The sequence below is a fragment of the Brachyhypopomus gauderio genome, unplaced genomic scaffold (assembly GCF_052324685.1).
Source record: "Brachyhypopomus gauderio isolate BG-103 unplaced genomic scaffold, BGAUD_0.2 sc289, whole genome shotgun sequence".
Lineage (NCBI taxonomy): Eukaryota > Metazoa > Chordata > Actinopteri > Gymnotiformes > Hypopomidae > Brachyhypopomus > Brachyhypopomus gauderio.
In genome coordinates, this window is record NW_027507110.1 from 15,522 (window position 1) to 36,933 (window position 21,412).

Genomic DNA, 21,412 nt, shown 5'->3' on the forward strand with positions numbered 1-21,412 from the left:
GAATTGGTCTTTGTTTGTGAACTTTTTCTTTCACTTTTTGTCTCTCTTTGCCACAACCGGAAACCACGTAGGGGAAAGGAGATAACTCTAGGAAATGTCAAACTGTTGTCCTAAAGCAAACACTGTGAAATCTTCACATATTCAAACTTAATAATAGTTTTCTTCTAACTTTGTGCTTTTGGTTGAATCTAAACATGGATTCTATTGACCTGATGTCGACTATTACTGTAAAAGCCACACTTCCTGTTTTCATTATCAGCTGAAGACCAGAACTGTGTGATATTCACTTAGGAAGCAGTATTTCACTCATGGAAAAAACACAAGAGACATTGAACATTTGTCTTATTCGGTTACATTATAGTGAGTGTCCAGTTATGATTCCTTCAAGGTTATGGATGGGCGCCATCAAACAATCTGTGGTAAAAGAGTAATTTCTTTCGAAATCATCCTTTGTCAAAGCCTTTTAGTCTGAAAGGAAGAGAAGTGATGGGGAAACATTCATTAGATGGAAGTATAGAAATTGTGCACGAGCTGATGCATGCTGACAGCCCCTGGTAGAAGATTAGGGCCAGTGTTCAGGTTCACGTCCCAGCTGCGAGAGGTTTATTATGACGCGTACTCTCCAGAGGCCGGCTCAAGATTGCCACCTAAGGAGAAAAAACACCTCGCCTCAGCTCGAAAACGCAGACGCGTTGGCCGAAAAAATCGTAAACAACCCTGGAAGGAGTTCATTAAGCCTTATTTCTCTGTAGACATGGCCCATTTCTCTACGTATGCTTGGTGCACGTAGGTGCAGTGAGGACCAGTGGTCGGCAGGGTCGGTGTTATCTGGACCGCACACCCTTGCTGGGAGTCACTGCTGCCAGCACGTGCGGACAGGCTAGAAAAGTGTGGACCAGTGGGCTATTCGGCTTATGGTTCCCTGACCTCAGGAACTGTGGAAAGGTCCACGCATGCTATACATTTACATTTACGGCATTTGGCAGATGCCCTTATCCAGAGCGACTTACATTTTTTTAAATCTCTCTTATTATTATTTTTTTATACAAGGGAGCAGTTGGGGTTAGGTGCCTTACTCAGGGGCACCTCAGTCATGGCCTCAGGTCTGGGAATCGAACCCGGGACCCTCCGGTCACAAGACCAGTTCCCTACCACAGGACCATGACTCCCATGCTATAGTTCTCAAACAGCACTGTGCGCTATTCATTTACTCATCAGCCAAGTGGCTGCTCACTACTTTCACGGCACAGGGGTCCGTGGGCAGACCGTAGAGCGACGACCGCCCTCACCGCTTACTGGGGCATGTAGTGGGAGAGACGATGAAGCAAGTCTCTGAAATCTGATTTGCATAACGCTGTATAGCCACCATGCCTCAGTCTCTTTAAGTGTTATCGTCCCTGCCTGTCTGGGGTTGGCACCACTTATCACTATTTTGACTTCAGAGACAGTGGGTAGTGATGGGTTTTCTTTGGACACCTTTTATAGGGCGCTGCCATTGGACACTGGCGTCTGCCAGCCTCTCCATCTGTATCCACACACACAGGGAGACTTTGGGCTTGACATTGTGCAGCTGCAGCTAATGAATACATCCATTTAGAGGAGGAGGAGGAGGAGTGGGAGGAGTCAGCGGCTCGTGTGCCAATCAGCCTTTGGCCGCACTGGTGTGTGTGGCCCCTGACTGCTATTTCTGTGTCGATAAACACTGGTTTAGCTGTCAGAATGATGCCAAATGTGTGCGGCAGAGGTCACAGGGGGGACAAAGGAGTTGTGAAAGATGAGAGAAGTGTGACCCCCTCCTCCCCACTTTGCTTTATCAGCAAATGTTTGTGGAAGAGACAATGGCCCCTGATCAAGTCCAACACAGGCCCCACCAGCCCCTACTCACCCCTGCTAACCCACCGCAGCCTAACACACTTGACTTCTGGATGGCAGAGGAGCACGGTCACAGATGAGCTCGTTTTGGGGGGAGGGAGGGAGAGAGGGAGGGAGGGAGGGAGCGAGATGCACTGCGGTGGAAGAGTGGAGGGTTTGAGAAAGAAATAAATGTCATTCAGCCGCACACACTAGCTCAAACATTTTGAAGGTTTCATAGAGGCCATTCAAATGGAGCCAGTTTTTGTTTGGGCTTTTGATCAGATTCCACCCTTTGAGCTAGCAGAAAGAATTAGCAAATGAATTAGCATAATGACCTGTGAACAAATGTGGCAAGTAAGAAAGAACCGGTTTAAGAAACTGATAACTGCTGAAAGTGTGGCAGTATTGGATTCCCAATGAAAATATACAATTTCTCTAGAGCCAGTATGTACTAAAGGCCAGTTCTGTGCTCTGGGGACAAAACCCATGCAGACAACACAGCCGTGAGCCGCGGGGAACGTGCTGGAGAAGGCAGGAGCTAGGAGCCCCGTCCACCACACAACAGCCAAACATGGGATAATCCCACCAACACAGACAGGGAGAGAGCAGGCCGGGTAGATCGGGGCTGAGCCCCGGAGAATATGGGTCCCCGTCTTCCTTTTAACTGGATTTGGGGATGGAGCCTGTTTATCTATGTACAGGTCAGACGATGGCAACCCGCCGGCTGGCGGCACTGGGGGTAATCTAATCAGGATACAGCGATTTACATTAAATCGCTCGAGCGGGATTATTCCTCATCACAAGCCGATTGAAAGGGGACACTTTTAAATAGGGTTAACAGCTTGTTATAAGATTGGGGAGACTAAGTGAGGGATACTGGTGTGTGTGTGTGTGTGTGTGTGTGTGTGTGTGTGTGTGTGTGTGTGCGCGCGCACACAAGAGAGAGAGAGAGAGAGAGAGAGAGAGAGAGAGAGAGAGAGAGAGAGAGGGAGGGGGGTGCTATTGTGCCACACAGTAGGCTAATCTTCATTACTCAATGCAAAGAGATTGTCTCTCGGGTGGGGGGATACAACACCGGAAGACAAAAGCGAACAAGAGCGAAGAGTGTGAAGAGACAAAGGGAGATGAGTAACAAAGAGAGAGCAGGAGGCGGCGCTGACCAAGGGCCTTTATGTCTCCGCAGACGCACGGCCCTCTGGGCATTGTGAGCGCTCCGGTTACACACCACTCCGAGGCAAGAGACGTGACCATAGCACCACGTACGTTAGGGCAGCCGCTTGCCACTTAGGAACTATTCTGAGGTCTGACTCGGGTCTGTACTGTGGAGAGACATTAGAGATTTCTTTACCAGCTGGGCTTAGGGACAGCGCTAGGGCTCAGTGTCATTAACGCCAGGAGTTACCACCACAGAGCAAATGTGAGAGACATTATATAAAACCCCAACTTAAACAGAAATGTTACATCATCCATTTCCAGTGATCTCGCGTACAAAATGGCTAAGCAAGACGTTTCTGTAAACCTGCGATCCCAGCTGACGTCCCGGTAGACACGTCTATGCTACAGAGGAAGTAGCTTCCTTTCCCAAAGGTTCCTTCCTTTTCCTTTTTTTAAATGTACACATTACTGAACTAAATCTGTCTCTCCACTACATCTGTTTGCTAACCCTTATGTTGAAGGCAGCGGGCCCCATCACGCTCTCTTTACCTTGTCCGCTGGTTCTGGGCTTTAGTCCAATGCTCCTCTGTACGTTTGCACTTTCTGCGTTACGAGCGGGAAGCTGTATGTATCGGGTCTTGGGGTGGTCTGGGGGTGAGGGGGGGGGGGGGGTCGTGTTCCCTCATTCGGAGTTATGTCACAACAACGTGGGTGCGTCCTGGTTACCGGAGACACTGGGTCCCTGTGTCTGTCCCCGTCCCCCTCATGGCTTCCTGTAAAGCTCTGGCCAAAGACCTCTTACCCCGTCCCCTCCGTGGGGCCTGCAAGACAGGGATTCCTGCCTCTCCTTCCCTGCCAAAGTCGAGCACAATGGCCCGTGTGTCAGAAAACCACGGGGCTGCACATCCGTCGTAGAGGCAGCCGGGGGGAACCGAGGGCAGGAGTCTTACTCAACAGCTACTGAACCGGACCTCTCCGCTACCCGTCCGACACGTCCGTGCTGCTCTGTGTTAAGTGCAAGGAGGAGAACAATAAAGGCTTTCTGTGTGCCACACACTCCCCAGAGATGATCTCACCCGGACTGAAGCGTGAAGTGCTAAAAACTGATGCAATCTTGCCGGTCATTTCTGTCGCCTTGGGCTAAATATAACCGGCTGCTCCTTTCTACCCGACCACAGGACGTGACCGGCCGCGAGAGCGCGGGGTGACGGCAACGACCAAGAGGCCCTAGAAAGGAGGAAGCGCATTCCACACATCTGAGCTCATTTCCTGTCCCGTCCCACTAAACGACTCTGTGACTCAGTCCAGCCTGGCAAGTGGAGGAAACGGGACAGGAAATCACACAGGTAGGATACAGGGGTCTGGGACTCCACTCGAAACGCCGAAAACAGGTTACGCAACGCTCCTCAGCTCCTAAACCCTGGCTGCAATCCGACCAACACAAACGAACACAAACAACCTCGGCTGGCACATTCCAGGGGAGGGTCACTGTGGGTCAGTGTGGCCACGCTACCCAAGATCTCCCTGTCCAATCTGCATTGGAGAGTCCGGATAAGCTGGCATCGATGGACAAAGGCTGTTAAGATAACAGGAATGTGAGCACCCCTCCCACACACACACACACACACACACACACACACACGTTCCACCCACGTTTCGGCCTTCATCCAGCCTGGCAGCACCGTGGCCTTTGAGCCACAGGGATTTTCCACGCTCGAAGGACTCCAAAACAAAAACCGAGAACAGTGATTTCGCAAAGCCGCTTAAAAAAAATGAAAGACGTGGTGTGCCCCCCCCCCCCCCCTCTCAGGGGCTCACCTCTGACAGATAGAAGAGGCCTGGCAGGGTCTGTTTTGTATGATAACCACACGCAATGCCGGCCCAACCCAATTTCCCGGCACCAGGTTAGGCAACCCAGTTAATTGCCATCGCTCGCTTAAGAGCACATAAATGGCTTTTTCATCCCCGACTCCGTCCTCTTTATAATTATCTTGCAGAGTGGTAATTACAAAGAGCAAGCCCAGCCTGTGTTTTATGGGACAACAAACTCCTTTGCTCTTTCCTGGGTTCCATTTCCCCCCAGTGCTTATGTCAAAGACTGGGTAAACATGGGCACTTTAGTATAAATTGAGCCCTTGAAAGGCAGGAGCTGGGGCTATTTACACACACACACACACACAAAAAAAAAAGGCAACCGATTGCCTGCTGTTAGGTGATTTGGTGAAATATTAGCAAGAGTAATGGGACTGTTGTCCATCACACAGAGTAAGAACTGGGGAGCATAATCATGTTTTGACAACTTAAACTAAACGGCGAAGTCAATTTCACAGATCGCCTTCTGAAACGTAGCTCTGATCGCGTCCTCTAAGCCGCTGTGACGTGCTGAATCAAACGTCAGAAAGGAACATTGGAGCACGAGCGAACTGGAACTTGTAAAAAAGCCTAAACCCTTTGTGAGGACGCGATGAACATGCGTTGTGGACGTCTCGAAGGCGCCGCGTGAGAGACGCACGTTTCCCGACGCCACCCTGCAACCGTGCCGACGTAGAGAACAGGCCCCTCAGCTCCGTGCCAACGGCTCTATCTGCGCACGCTGCCTTTTCTTCCCTGGATATCGGCCTCTCTCATCTGGCAAACGCCAGACACAATGGTGTGCCACTCAGGTCGTCACCGCTGAAAGGGAGAGAGGGAGAGTGTGGCGGGAGGGCGGGTTTGCAGTCATGGACTCGTCCAGAAAAGCTCATCTGAGGTATAAAACCACCACAACAGAAGCACTACAGCGCACAATGACAAAGCCGTTGTTTTGGGTGATGTGTAAAAGGGTGGGTGAAACTCGTATGCATGGCTGCTTCTGAAACAATGGCGCTTTTACAGCCTACCTGATCCAACACACACACACACACACACACACACACACACACACACACACACACACACACACACAAAACACACCATTTTTCTGTGGGGCAAAGCGACTTGCATTTTGTTTTCACTATGTTCAATTGGAAATAAAGCACTGTTTGTCTTTTTTCTTCTTCCTCAGCATCTATCAAGCATGCATAACACACACACACACACACACACACACACACACACACACACACACACACACACACAGCCACCTACACAAATCTCTCCAGCAGACTCTCTCAGATGAAAGGATGACCTCATCCCTCACCCCCCCCCCCCCCCCCCCCCCCCCCCCACACACACACACACCACCCCCACAAACACACGCAGCCCAGCGAAGCTGAGAGTGAGGTCACCTGAGACGGAGGAGCCCCCCCACCCCCTGCCTCTGACTCACTCCCACGCAGCCTTTTACAGTGATGGCACTTTGAACCCAATTACCAGTGTCTAACATGGCTGCTACAGTGACATAAAAACGGGGGAACCTAACTGGGACTTGATGAATGCCTCTGCAGTCCATTAATTCCTGACTACAATAGAAGCCGTGGAAAGGCGGACCTTTGCCAAGAGTGCACAGCGCCGTCGTGCCACGAGAGCCGGGCGGCGTTTCTGCGGCCGGCCGCGTGGAACTCCGGTTTCTGGCCCTCGGGTGTCGGCGTGCTCGCCCCAGGCACCCCCACCTGCTCGGTGTATAAATAACATCCGGCTGGGAGAGGGGCTTTTTGAAGCCGGCACGCTCCCCGTCAGGGCGGGCTGGTTCGGCAGGTGCCCCTGCTGCCGTCACACCTGTCTGCACCGCGGGGGGAAGGGGGCTCACGCTGTAGCCCTGCTGCACTCCCTCCAAAAACTAACTCCCCACCTCCCCCTTCACCCCCCCACCCCTTCTCCCCAACCCACCCCAAGGTCACAAAGTCACCGATGACGACATGGTTGCTAGGAAGATTCCCAACCACAGCTAGTCGGAGGCTGTAGCTCACGACTCTTTTCTTTTTTTCTTCACAAGAATGTCCAGTGTGGTTGGTCAGTGGGGGGGGGGGACCATTTAGCCTTTTAGCTTGGAATGAGCCGGTGATCTCATTCTCAATACTGAAGAAGGAGGATGAGTCACTGGCACTTTCCATGGAGAATAAAGCTGTTGACCTGTCTCTGTGTGTGTGTGTGTGTGTGTGTGTGTGTGTGTGTGTGTGTGTGTGTGTGTGTGTGTGTGTGTAAGCTGGCCTTGGTTGGCGTACCAGTCGCTGCACTGTAGCTGAGAAGAACGGTTCCCTCAAAGTACAGGGGGCTCTTCACGCTTTGTTTCCTTACTTGCACACACAGACATGCAGAAACTTTTATGGACTACGCTCATGACTCACATGCCTGTGTATGCACACTTTAAGCTCTCACACACACACACACACACACACACACACACACACACACACACACACACACACACACACACACACACACACACACACACACACACACACACACACACAGACAGCCTGGCCATTCCCTCAGGTATTCCCGGCAACACTGCCGATTAAAATAGCGGGCGACCCACATATCTGGGCACCGGCTCAGTAGCCCCTTCGGAGGAGACAGACTCCACACAGCACCACCGACGCACTGCCGCTACCTTCCACATCATAATTACCTTTTTGTCCTGTTTCTAATTCCACCAGATGGTGCGAGGATCGTCGTGCCTCTCCCAGATAGGCGTGTGTAGCGGAGGGCGTTAAAGGAGCCCGCCAACGCGTCACCAGACGCTCTTCGCAAACATGAAATGGGCCCGTGCGAGCCAGCGAGGATCCGAACGAAGAGCCGGGTGGCTCATCCCGCCCCACAATCCCCTCTGAAAAATGAGTCTCGCCGTGGCGCCGCTCGGCGTAGAGGCTGAACGTCTCAGCGAGCAGGACAAATTCCCAAGGTCGACGAGACTCCGCGTGTGACCCATTTAACGGCGTCGTACACAAAAGCCTGATGGCTGAGCGGTACATGCTCACGCAGTCGTCTGCTCCACCCCCCCCCCCCCCCACCACCACCACCACCACCACCACCACCACCACCACCACCTGACAGTCTTCCTGGTAGCCAACCTTCAAGACAGACAAGGCTGTTTAGCGCGTCCGTGTGATCCGTTCGTCCAGGGAGCCTCTAACAGCGCCGGGCCGATCCAGCTCCAGAACCCAAACATCCAGCTCCTGTTATCTGGCTCCATGTCTCCCGTGACCTTTTTTTTTTTAAACTTTAAAAGAATCTTTAATTTGTTAAGTGGAAGAGAAACTAAAGGGCTTTTCATCAATTTTTATGGTTGAGGTTGAACACGCTTCCTTCCTTTTGCACGCGGCATATCTGTTATGAATGGCCCATCTGTGGGACGTTAATGTCAAAGAGGAAAAATCTTCTGGCAGACGACGGCTCTTTAATCCGGATGCGAGGTCACGGTGAAGAATGCGGAGGGCCTCGTTTGTCTTTTTTTTTTTTTTGCTGGAAAAGTGGATCATGCCAACGCAGGAGAACAGGTGGGGCTCACAGCAGAGCCACACGCCGCCTGGCACACACGTAGCCACTGCTATATCGGGCATACAGTATGCCACCTGCCGCAACCCTCCACACGACAAGCAAGGGAGCACTTCAAATAAAGAGCATGTAGGCACACACACACACACACAGTGGCACCCATGCCTGGCATTGTGGCCAATGCCAGAGGCTGTAACCACGGCGATGGTGAAAAGCAGGGCTGTTGGGATGATAAATGGGAAGGAGGTTGGCAGCTGTCCATGTGGTGGGGTGATATTTGGGTGGAGAGGGTGGAGGGGGGGGGGGGGGTGGACCAGAACATGTGTGTGTGTATGTAAGGGGGCGGTCTATAGCCTCAGCATTAAATAAAGTCCCGGTTTCCTGCACAGAACAGTAGAACGCAGGGAAACGCTGGTGAACGCCACAAACAGAACCTCCGTGAAGGATCCGACATGCTGGCAGTAGTGCCTGCAGCCTGGTGTGTGTGTGTGTGTGTGTGTGTGTGCGCTCGCTGGGGAGGGGGGGGTGGGGAGTCCCGCCTGAAGACCTGTGCTCAAAGCCACGTCTCTGGTGTAGCAGCGTAAGAAGCTTCTCACGTGGGACGTTCTCAGCTCATTAGGGCATGGAGCCGAGTGTGTGCTGTGCTGAGGCTGCCCGGTTCCAAGGGGGCATCTGCCCTTTTTATTTTCTCTCCATCCCTTCAGTGGGCAAAGCTGCTGGGCTGGACACTCCGCAAGGGACGATGTGGGAGACTGAGCAGGGGGGACGAACGAGCCAAGTGCAGCCAGCACCAACACAATGGGAGTCTGGAAGGCAGACACATCAACCGCTAGTGGAGACATAGACACAGAGCATATGTAAACACACACACACACACACACACACACACACACACACACACACACACACACACACACACTCAACCATTGCAGCTCTTCAAATCCTGGGGAAATGCCACTATTATCTTGTAATGTTTTACCGCTGCCTTAAATCTAATGTTCCAGGTTGAGGACACACCGCCCATTGCAGGATAAGGACATTTCCCCCATATTATACCCCAGCTACACCCCCCCCCCCCCCCCCAACACACACCCACACACACCCCAGGAAGAGGACACCCCCCCCAACACACCCACACACACCCCAGCATGAGGACACCCCCCCCCCAACACACCCACACACACCTCAGCATGAGGACACACCCCCCCAACACACCCACACACACCCCAGCATGAGGACACCCCCCCAACACACCCACACCCACCCCAGCATGAGAACACCCCCCCAAACACACCCCAGCATGAGGACACACCCCCCCAACACACCCACACACACCCCAGCATGAGGACACACCCCCCCCAAACACACCCACACACACCCCAGCATGAGGACACACCCCCCCAACAGACCCCAGGATGAGGACACATCCCCCAAACACACCCACACACACCCCAGCATGAGGACACACCCCCCCAAACACACCCCAGCATGAGGACACACCCCCCTCCAAAACACACCCACACACCCCAGCATGAGGACACACCCCCCCAAACACACCCACACACACCACAGCATGAGGACACACCCCCCCCCAACAGACCCCAGGATGAGGACACACCCCCCCAACACACCCACACACACCCCAGCATGAGGACACACCCCCCCAAACACACCCACACACACCCCAGCATGAGGACACACCCACACACACCCCAGCATGAGGACACACCCCCCCAAACACACCCACACACACCACAGCATGAGGACACACCCCCCCCAACAGACCCCAGGATGAGGACACACCCCCCCAACACACCCACACACACCCCAGCATGAGGACACCCCCCCAAACACACCCACACACACCCCAGCATGAGGACATGTTCCTATATTACAGGATCAACACACGTGCTGCCGGTCACACTTGCAGTGTTCACGTTTGGTTGCAGTGTTCACGTTTGGTTGCAGTGTTCACGTTTGGTTGCAGTGTTCACGTTTGGGCTCTTTCACTGCCAGGGTCTATTTTAGGCCACAGACGTGGCCCAAAGGCACTTTTCTCCCGGATGGAAAAGTACCTGTTGTCCCCTAAGTGGCCGTGTTTGAGTATGAGGGTCATGATGCATCCCATACACCTATTCACTGGACCTCAGTGCTACCAAAACAAACAGATGAGCTCACTGCCTGGTGGCCAAACAGACCAGAGCTGCCAGACACACACACACACACACACACACACACACACACACACACACACACACACACACACACACACACACACACACACACACTTTCTCAAAGGCCATCGGGCTGTTTTCATGCTCGGATTCATCCGTGCATTGATGTTTATGTAAGCCGCGTTGTTTTTATTCCCTTTTCTGTCAGGAAGGTCTCGCACCGCAATCGCTCTACCGCTCCGTCGTTCAGACCCAGTTCTTGCCAAACAACCTCCGTCTGTTTCAGCTTCACAACGAGCGGCGCCGTCAGCCATTACCACGTGGGCCGAGTGAGCAGAACTGAACGTGAGCGCAGCCCCAACTCGACTCTCCGGAAACTTCCGCGCGTCTGGAACATGGAACTGAAGGGTGGCTGGGGGTGAGGAGGGGGTTTCCAGCAGGTCAAACGGGGAGGCGTGTCCTGTGGGAGGCTCCGCCCCCTCCCCACACCCCCGCCTCGGATGCAGTTGAATAAACATAAGCTCTCTCCTTCATGCTGGGGTGCCCTTCACTTCTACACATTACTCCTCTCTCTCTCTCTGTATATCTGTCTCCCTCTCCCTTTCTCTCTTTCACTGTTTTGACAGTCTGCAGTGCTACTTATAGGTGGTTAGGAATACCAAGAATATCATTATCTATTATTCAGCAACAACGCTCTCCCAGTCTATGTTAAACACTCCGCACTGGAATACAGAGAGAGGTGGAAACGCAGAGCTTGTGTCGAGTAGAAATGCCGTTTAAAATGCAAAGCGTTTCACCAAAATGTCTGCAAAACTTCCGTCGCTGTATGAATTTTTGCCATCGTTAAAAGAGAAGCAAAAGAGGCAAAATATGCCATCAAGCTGTCAGTCAGGCTGAGTGTGTTTGTGTGTACGTGTGTGTATGTGAGAGAGAGAGAGAGAGAGAGAGAGAGAGAGAGAGAGAAAGAGAAAAAGAGAGACAGAGTGAGAGAAACAATGTGTGTGGGCACTTGTACTTAGAGAAAAATGGCTGGTTCCTCACAGGCTGTTAATCAAACACTTGAGAGGCTAAGCTGCCTCTCCATGGGCTAAGGGGACGTCGGGCCTCATGCATAAAGATGCACTCTGCATTCTCATCTTTCTCTGCCCCCCCCAATCCCTTTACGGCTCCTAACAGACACTTGAGAAGCGGGTAGACAAACGATCCTGCCCCCCCCCCCCCCCCCCCCCCATAGTCACCCCCCCCCCCCCCCCCCCCCCCCCCCTCTGTCACGAGCCCCGAGAAGCTCTTGATTTCCCCGATAACAAGCCATGTCCATTAGCTCCGTGATGGGCGAGAGTACAGGAGGGTGGGGGGAGGGATGACCCGAGTCAGGAGGATGAAAATCGGCGTGTCCCTGCCGGACTCATCCAGACCCTCAGGTCACTCCCCCCCCTATTGGCCGTGAGGCGTCTCCAGTGCAGACACCTCACAGGTACACGTGAGCAAATTCCTGCATGTCGTGCCAGACAAAACTCACCTCGCTCACTAAACAATCACACCGAAGCAGGTGAGGTTAATCGGGCCCCGCAAACACCAACGAACGCCACAGATCTGGAGTGTGTATCTCTCCCAGGAGTGATATATACTACATACGTTGCTTTCACTTTGCCTGGCTCTTTTCTTTCTTTCTTTCTTTTTACTGTTGTAAAAAACAAATGTCCATACTGCCTCCAAACGCATTTATCTGCGATTCTGCTAGTGAGCGGCAGTCCTCGCAAAACGAATGATTTTCCTGACCGGGTGTAGTAACATGAAACTGTTGATGTTATCCGACCCAAACCATGATTCAAATCCTGGCGAAGACGGCTGTACCTAGCCGGCCGAGCAAAGTCCTGCGTGTGCTGCTGTGTCCCGCGACTCTCGTCAGAGTCTCGCGAGTCAGAACGTGTTCTCCTCCTTCCAGCTTTCTTGCCTTTATATGGTAGCGTCTTGCATTCCCGACATCCCGTCATGTTTCTCGGGCGCTACACTGTGTCCCGTACGTCTCTCCACTCACACTAACTGGATCGCTGAAGTCTCAGAGGAACATGGACACTGCATGCCGTTCTAATGATGATCGCTCAAAACTAAACTGGCATAAAGCCTGCATGTGACTTAATATTACTGTTTAACACCATTGACTGTTACAGAGTCCCTCAAAATGTGTTATTTAGAAAAATACACTGTCCAGGGCCAATTCTTCTTCCAACATGCAAAAAAAGGAAAAACCCTCCTAATCGTTGTTTTGTGTCCGTTCTACATTAGAAATGCCAATTATCTTTTCAGTTTCCCCATTTCACCAAACCTCACTGCATGAACACCTACATACTGCCAATTTGACAGCCACTTTGATCTATTGCGAGCAGAGAGAATAAATTATAGAGCAATTGCCAAAATTTCACGGCAACAGATATTTGGTAAACAGCTTTCAGTCAGTTCGTGCAGTGGCTGAGGTCTCAGTGTCCGCTTCATACACACACACACACACACACACACACAATATCGTGGATGCAATTTCACACCACTAAAATAACAGTACGAAGGACAAAATTATAACTCGGAGCAACGTATGCTGATTCTCCCAACTGAATGGATTTCCTGGGCTAATTCAATCTGAAGTTGCTCATTCGTTTGGTGCAGCTGGATGTTTACAGAGATTTCTCTTCCTTTATTTTTGCGGGTTTGAGTTAACGTCAACACAGAATCGCTTGCTTGTAAGGAGTAGCGTGTGTAAGCAGCTCTCTTGGAAAACAGCACGCGAGTGAAAGCCCCCCCCCCCCCCCCCCCCCACCCCCCCACTTCAAAGAAGACCTGGTTCCACCCTGCACATGAAAGACCCTGCTGCCTCATGCCAGAGCCTAATTACTGTCAGCTGTCTACAGGCTGACTGATCTAAGCTGGTACGGCCTCAGAGAGAGAGAGAGAGAGAGAGAGAGAGAGAGACTAGCCTAGCTGGCAATGTACAGTCACCTCTACTGTACAACTGTACACAGTATGTGAAACCTGACTCGAAATAAGAGGCAAGGCGGGGTGTGTGTGTGTGTGTGTGTGTGGGGGGGGGGTAAATACTCATGTGTGCGCTGTAATCCCAGCCTATGAGTCACTGAAGAGCAGCTTCGCTCCACCCTGACTGTGCTGATGTCGCCCTTTCTGCTCCGCGGCCCTGACGGCATCCAGGAAGTGCTTGGCACAATAGCTCAACTTCATGATGTCACACTGATAAACGCTGGTGGGTGACTCAACACCGTCTGACTCCTGCAGATTCCTGGTAGGCCATTTAAACCGATACCAGACAAGCTGATACAAGAGACGCAATATAGGATCAATTAAACCTGCCGCGTTTGCAAATCAGAATCTGACAGGAAGTGTTTCTCTGTCTCGACACGTCTAATTTCTTATCCCTGTGTTTACACAAGGCAATAAAACAGGCACACACCTAAATCCCTCGATGCTGAAACACATGGGATATTATGACGGCAGCGTTAGTACACGAAAGATTTGCTACATTTGCGGTACCAACAAATCAAATGACTGGACAAACATTTTCTGATTAAAAACATTTTAGAACAACAAAATAAATAAAAACAATAATTGTAAAAGCTGATTTTAAAAGTTAAGAAATAAACAAGCTCTGGTATTAAAGCTGGGACGGACCCCTGCACTGTTCGTGATGGATGTCCTCCAGGGCATCTGAGGTCACAGCTAAAGTAGAGGAGGTCAAGAGGTCAGAGTGCACTCATGCTCATGCAGATACAGAGAAGACGGAGGTGGTGTTGGGACGGACGGCCTTCAGGGCAGAAGCTGTAACATGTGGAGTCTCTCACATTCTTCTACATGTCCACATGCAACAACGTCGTCGTCATCAAGAGGGAAACCGGCAAAACAGGTCGAAAAGAGACGCCCCGTTCTCCATTTACGACCAGAGCGGCGAGAAGCACCACGGCGTACGGGTCGTAGGGCGGCGCGGGAGGCGTTTCTAGCAGCCTCGCAGGGCCGTGTGTGCCCGAGCCTCCCACACGAGGAGCTCCTGCAGCCCCCAGAAGGAGGCGCAGGAGCGGCACGGCGTCTCCGGCTCAGAGCCGTCTGGCCGCGTCCTCGTCTCCCCCCCACGTCGCCGTCCCCGGCGGAGGACGCGTTCGCCAGGATTCCTCCCTCTGCAGCTCCGCAGCCCGCCAGCTCCGCCTGTCTGGGTTCCTGGAGCTCCTCCAGCGGCGGAACGGGCCGGCGGCCAGCCGTGAGACGGGCCTGCGATCGCTCACCGCGCCCCCGTCGGCTGCTCCGTGAGAAACCAGCTGCTCTCCTCCGAGGGTTGCGCAACGTGGCGCTGCGCCCGCTCAAAGCAGAGCGCCTTAAGCTGGAGCGAGCCCGGCTCGGCCCGCGGGGGTGTCTGGTAAAGCCGGGGCTGGAATTTGAAGTTGCCTGGTCCCACGTTGACTGGCAGCCAGAGAGAGGACGGGGTGGGGGCGGGCGAGGGGGCTCCGGGGGCCGAGCAGGGCTTCCCAAACACACGAAGACGTCGCTGAACTCCATCCGAATCCATTTTTAATGGCATCGCGCGCTCTCGCTCTGGCACGGCCATGTTCCCTCTGCTGCCGTTCTGAAAGTTACTGGGCTGTGAAATGTGGAAAAACTGCGGCGCGGCGTATGCATGCGGTGTGATTCATTATCTTGTCAGACGTGGCCACTCTGGGACAGGCAGCACTCCCCAGGCGCGAGCAGACACCGCTTCTACCACGGCCGACTTCCCGCGGCCCGGCTCTGGGGGTTACCTCCGCCCCCCGCCGCGTGGGGCTCCGGGCGAGACGCCGACCCGCCCAGGCGCAGAGCCACAGGTACCCGCGTCTGAAAGGTCCGCACGCTCGAGCTCTGCCGGACAGATCAGGACCCCTCGGCGACACACCTCCGAAAGGTGTTAATGGAACAGGAGGTCAAAACGGAGGGGACGACGGGTTTTCCGGGCCGCCGCCACACTTGGAGTTTCAGGAGAAACGGCTGGTCCCGGCGTCTGGGCCACGGGGGTCGTGCGGTGGGCGTTTCAATAAGGCTTCTGCCCCCTAGCTTAAAAATAATGCTCTCCGAAGCGGAAAGCGGATAAAGAGGACGCATCAAGTCCCTGGCCGTCCCAAAACAGACACTTTCTAAACCGAAACATGGTGAGTAAAAACAACAAGGCACATTTGAGAGACAGGCCTGCCAGACATGGTGAACAGAGACACAGAGTGACCCAATTTCACTGCAGCCAGCTGAAAAACAATAAAATTGTTGGACCCCTGAAGGAGAAGAACAAACAGACGTGCAGGTGACACCCTGGAACACAAGGGGACAGATGAACGGACATTAACAAACACTTTTCCCTCCCCCACACACACACACACACACACACACACACAATCAGTCTCTCAGGTGATCCTTACTAATTGGCCAGGCTACCTAGTTTGCTTCTAATGGTGTTGTTTACCACCACAGACCAATTCCCCTGGGTTCTCCACCTGCTCCGACCGCCTCCAGGGTGGAGGCCAGAGAACCTCTCTGGGTGGTGCTACTATGGGAGGTGACCGAGGGACAACCGTGGATCCCCTCGTTACACATACAGCCCCTCTGAACGAATCTTCCTCACAGGTCACTGCCGAAACAGCACCACCCCCAACATCTTTGGTAAAAACAACAAAACAACAACGATAAAACAAACAAACAAACAAGAACAAAAGCTACCGGTGTGTTTACGCTCCTGCCTCTTCTCACAACCTCCACACTCTCCTCCCAGCCCCCCCCTGACAGTGAGAGATGGTGTCTTTGTTCCAGGGAGAGGTGAGGACGTTGCGGGGGGGTGGAGGGTACCGCTGACACACGTCAGGCCCCGGAGGGGGAGAGAACGGCGGGGTGCCCGACTCCAGCCGCCCGGGCCCTCCGTCTCCTCCCACCCCGTCCTCCACGCAGGAGCGCTGGAACTCAATTCACCCATATCACGTCCATTAAGGTCTGATTCATGTGCCATCCTCCGGCGCCTGAGAGCGTCCATCCATCTCCCCCCCCCCGGGCTGAAGGGTGCCGTTTGCTTTCCTCGCCCAGATCTGCGGCTACACTATCAAACCATCACCGCTAGTAAAAGCATCAGACGTGGACGGTGCTGCCGGTCCCGGGCAGCCTCTTTTATTCACCTGTCGTCCTGCCGAAGGCCTGACCCCCCCCCCCCCCCCCCCCCACCACTCTCGCCCCATTAAACTGGGCCACGCCTCCACACCGCCACTCATCCACTGGATATCGGGCCTACCCAGCAGTGAGAAAAACATGTCAACAGAGACGGCTTGTGGCTGGATGAGTTCTTTCCAGCCGTCACAAGGCCAACCCACCAACGCAACACATTCCTCAGCAGAACTTCCTGTGGGAGCGCCAACGTGGTGGTCTGCAGTGGCTTCACAATCTCCTCATTCCTTCCCTAAGCTCAAGCAGCATGAAGCACCAGCAATATTGGATGGTCTTTAGCCATCTTATTAAACAAAACCAGGGTATGAGAAAGTGCCATTTCATCCACCCACCCTCTCTCTCCCCCTCTCGCTCAAACACACACACACACACACACACACACAATCAATGGCCTTATGTTCAAATGGATTCAAAACAGCAGGCAAAACTGAGCCTGTGTGCATTCACAACTAATTGACTAACACACACACACACACACACACACACACACACACACACACACACACACACACACACACCAAAATCTACTGTAATTAAACCATCTATTGTTTGATGTATCAAAGATGTGAGGTGACACGGACCAGGATAAACATGTGGGCCAGACCTGGCTCGGCTAATTACTATGGAAAGGGTTAATATTAAATCCTACCAGACACACAACTGTCCTTTAACTCGTGCCAAAATGTGTTGCGTGTAGTCGAGACGAGGACTAGATGTAGGTGCTCGTGCAGGTGTGTGTGAAGACCCTAGATCTTCAAGTTCTCACTCGAGCGATAAATAAGCACGCGCTGCCTTTGCCCGCAGTTGAGCACGCGGAATGGCACTGAGGTGCGCGCGAGCGCACGAGCCTGCATCCATATTGACTCCTCCACGTTCGCCGTTACCCCAAATCACGCATTTAAATCATAAAAGCACAGTCTTGCATTAAAAAAAACACACACACGTATAAAAGCACGAGTAAACAGGAGCATGCCTTGAATTTGTTATTTGTATAATATAATACAACCGCAAACGCGACGAACACGATGACAAGACCTGGAAATCATTCTACGTGGCCCAAACGTGCTGATGCGAACTGATGGTCTCGAGATGTTCTGGTGGCCATGTGCGTGTCTCGCCACCTCAGACGACTGCAGCTCCTGACTCCATGAATGAACAGGCGACACGTCAATAACAACGTGTTACAACAATGCGTCGTGTTCAGACACTTTTACTACTTGTTTTCGACACACGTATTTCGTTACGCTGCTTGTGACTGCATGATGTCGTGCGTCAAAAGCAGGTCCCATTTGACTAGTACCACCTCACGCGCACATCCTCGCGGCGGACACACGGTCCAGTACCACCGCGCCTGGTACCGACGGGTTTAACTGCAAGTAATACAACAGCCGCGCAAATAATATTTGACAACAAGTATTTTGTTGTTACACAAATGTCTGTCTCCACCGGACAACTACGTGCTTATGAGCTTCTACATCAGCAAGACACGCACGCACACACAGGCGCACGCGCTCTCTCACACACACGCCATCAACTGAATCTAAGAACTAGGGTAATATGCAAATATTAATCTTCCTTCAGTATATTACTTCTGTAACCGCCGACAATACAGCCACATAACTGGAAGAACTCAAATATCACGCGCCCTCCAAACTTCGCTATAATTATAATAATAAAAGACATCAGCATCGCTCGAGCGCCGAACCAGCCGGAGACCCGGAGGAGCGCGCGGTATTTTGGAAACAGAAAGGCGCGTGTCGCCCGGGCGCTCGAGCGTCCCTCCGCTCCGCGAGCCAAGTTCAGCTCGCGCGCTCTCTCTCTCTCTCCAGCCCAAAACAGCGCGAGCCTCCGCGACGCGGGCGCGAGCCACTCACCTGCTGCCAGTTCTCCTCTAGCGACGGCAGCGCGGAGAAGTAGCCGGTGTCGTGGACCAGCTGAAGTTCCTGAAAGATACTGTAATTCGCCAACACGTCCATTTTGATGCGCGCAAGAAAACAATCTCTTCCTAAGGAAAAAAAAGCTCCCACTGTTAAAAAAAAGCACGGAAACACCACCAACTCTTCTGATCCGTGCCCGACGTGCTCCGGGAAAGTATCTGTGCAGATATAACGTAAAGATGCAGAGCGGAGCTATATGGGGAAAAAAGAGAAAGAAATGTTTGTTTTTTTTTTTAAATATATTTTGTCACTTTAATTGCAACCCCCTTCTCCGCTGCGAACTCTCCTCAGCCCGGGAGTGGGATGCGAGCGTGGCGACAAGAAATGGCCACCTAATTCCGCATTGCCAGATCGCTATCTGTGCTCTATAAATCCAGGTAGCCGTTCTCCTGACTGCCGTGTTCAGCAGGCAAGTTGCTGGGGCTCGCGCTCTGCCGCGCGCAGGAAGAGCCCAGGCGCTCCGAGGGGGCGTGGCCTCTTGTCAATCAATTCCGTGCGTGACCATGTAAGGTAAATAGGGTTGATGATCTCACTGGCGTCCAATTAAGGCGGTGCTAAAGTGGGTAAAAGGGAGGAGCCAAGTCGAACGACCGCGCACAATTGGCTGGCGGTGGCTGTCAGTCTGGCCGTAGATGGCAGTGAAAGGTGAGCTATTTTTAGAGAGCTATATAACAGCCTCAACACGCTCCGCTCGGACACACAGCCAGAAAGAACGCGAGTAAGAGGAGAACCAAGTTGTTTTCTCCTGTGATAATTAAAGCCATGTGGTAATGTTACATCTTCACAAGTTTCGGTTTTGTTGCTCGTGTAGCCCAATATGGTAACAAAGTTGCGAACACGGATGAAGCGGATTAAATCCTGCGACGCCACAGTTTGTGTCGGGGGGAGTGAACACGCACTTGAGAGACTGCGGGGCGCAGAAACGTGTTAAATGTAGCAAAAAAAAAACACCCAACGACACAAAACGAGTGTAACATAAGTTCAAACTAAACACCTCGTCCGAACAATACTTAACACCGTCGCCACCTCAGTCAGGCACTAGTCACGTATAGCGTTATTAACCCACCTTACATAATTGGTGATATTGATTTACAACATTGATCTGATTATTGGTTCGTAATGGACAATTCAAAACTGACGACACCCTAAGGCTATAATAAAGCTGCGAATCAATATATAGTAAACTTTAATGACTCTGCAGAAACCTTAAAGCCACAAAAAGGAATTTATGAGACTCATTTTAAAATTTATGTCAACCTTAAAGCAGCCAGACCACATATTTTAAAATTTAAAACGCTGCACATTACTCTTTTGCTCGGTAACATACCCTGTCAAACATGTTAAGGCTTTATACTTAAGTTTCCAACAATCCAAACTACAAGAAAATCTACAAACAATATAAGCCACAAAGAAATATGTGCAGGACATACTACCTAGACAGGTTGGTTACCTCAGAAAGTCTCACAGTTAGCAGCCAGGCTAACTCTACTCTGCGAGTGTTGGGCTTTGTCACATATCCCACTTCAAGTTGACTAACGGTTCAAGACGTTCAGGGAAAACTAGGCCAAGATGTCCCTTTTTACTTCACCTATTTCAACCGTGAACTCTAAACCCTCAACAATCTGAAGGTATTCTATATGATGTGGGGTTTTTAGAGAAAATCGATGCGTCAGGTTGCTAAAAAATAAGAAGTTGTCTTGACTCCAGCCCTGTCATTGTCTTTCCTGTCATTATTCTAGTACCCAACATGCTTCATCTTAACATCAATTACGAGTATAGGGCAAAGCCATTAATATTGTCTATGGGTGGTATAAGTAAAGGATGTTGTCATTTAGTTAGACAACAGCTTTAATCCACAAAGGAGAGTTACATTCCCTCACCTTCTAAATGCATAACCATAGTAATGTATAGCAAAGGCTTAATTCGGTGGAATTTATTACTGAAGCCTCCACAGTAACCCCCTGCCTTTTTCGCTTTTTGGATGCCTGCTGGAAGCTAATACCTCACTCTGGTTCTATTAAACATAGGTTTTTACAGTGATAAACTGTCACCCACAGATGCATTCACTTTTTTAAAAAAATTTGGCTGCAATTGGCATTACTTGGAGTACCCCAAAAAGACAGACTTGACAAAATGTGAATCGAAGTGTGTTTTAATTAGGTCCTCATTATGACAAAGTGGGCATGTGTGTGAAAACGTGGAGGCCGGTATTTGCAGCAGGACAGAGTGTTTTAGCAGTGGCAAGTAATTGAGTTTGTATGTGTGTCGGGCCTCTCTCACCCTCCGTTTTCCCAGGGGACACGGGTCTTTGTCTCAGTGGAGTCCGGGGGCAGATGGTTGCTAGATTGGCTGTTTCAGGACATTTTCCCTATTGATTTTTACAGGTCTTTCTACCAGTGAGAATTAGCTAGAGTTGGGGGTTGGTGTTGTGGCCTGAGTGTGTGGTTGTCTGGGGAAGTATATTGTTCTTCTGGACCGTGGTAGCTCCTTCGTCTCTGACAGAGATGCACATTAGGTTATGCCAGCTGTTTGGAGCTGGACGCTTCTAGCCGAAGAGCAGACTGTTAGTGCAGCGGCCTGGTGCGCCCTGCGGGGGCTTTGAGGGGGGGTGGGGGGGCATTTGGTGGGGGAGGCAGCTGCATCCAGTCCGCG

General features: G+C 51.8%; 1 protein-coding gene across 1 annotated transcript in view; it reads right to left on the reverse strand.

The window, feature by feature from the left end:
• The window catches only part of klf7b (Kruppel like factor 7b), a 32,867-nt gene extending 13,679 nt beyond the window's left edge, over nucleotides 1–19,188 (reverse strand). The window contains exon 1 of the mRNA XM_076995936.1: nucleotides 18,698–19,188. Coding sequence (XP_076852051.1) covers nucleotides 18,698–18,799 — 102 coding nt within the window. The 5' untranslated portion in view covers nucleotides 18,800–19,188. The remainder of the gene's footprint in view (nucleotides 1–18,697) is intronic.
• Nucleotides 19,189–21,412: the final 2,224 nt, after the last annotated feature.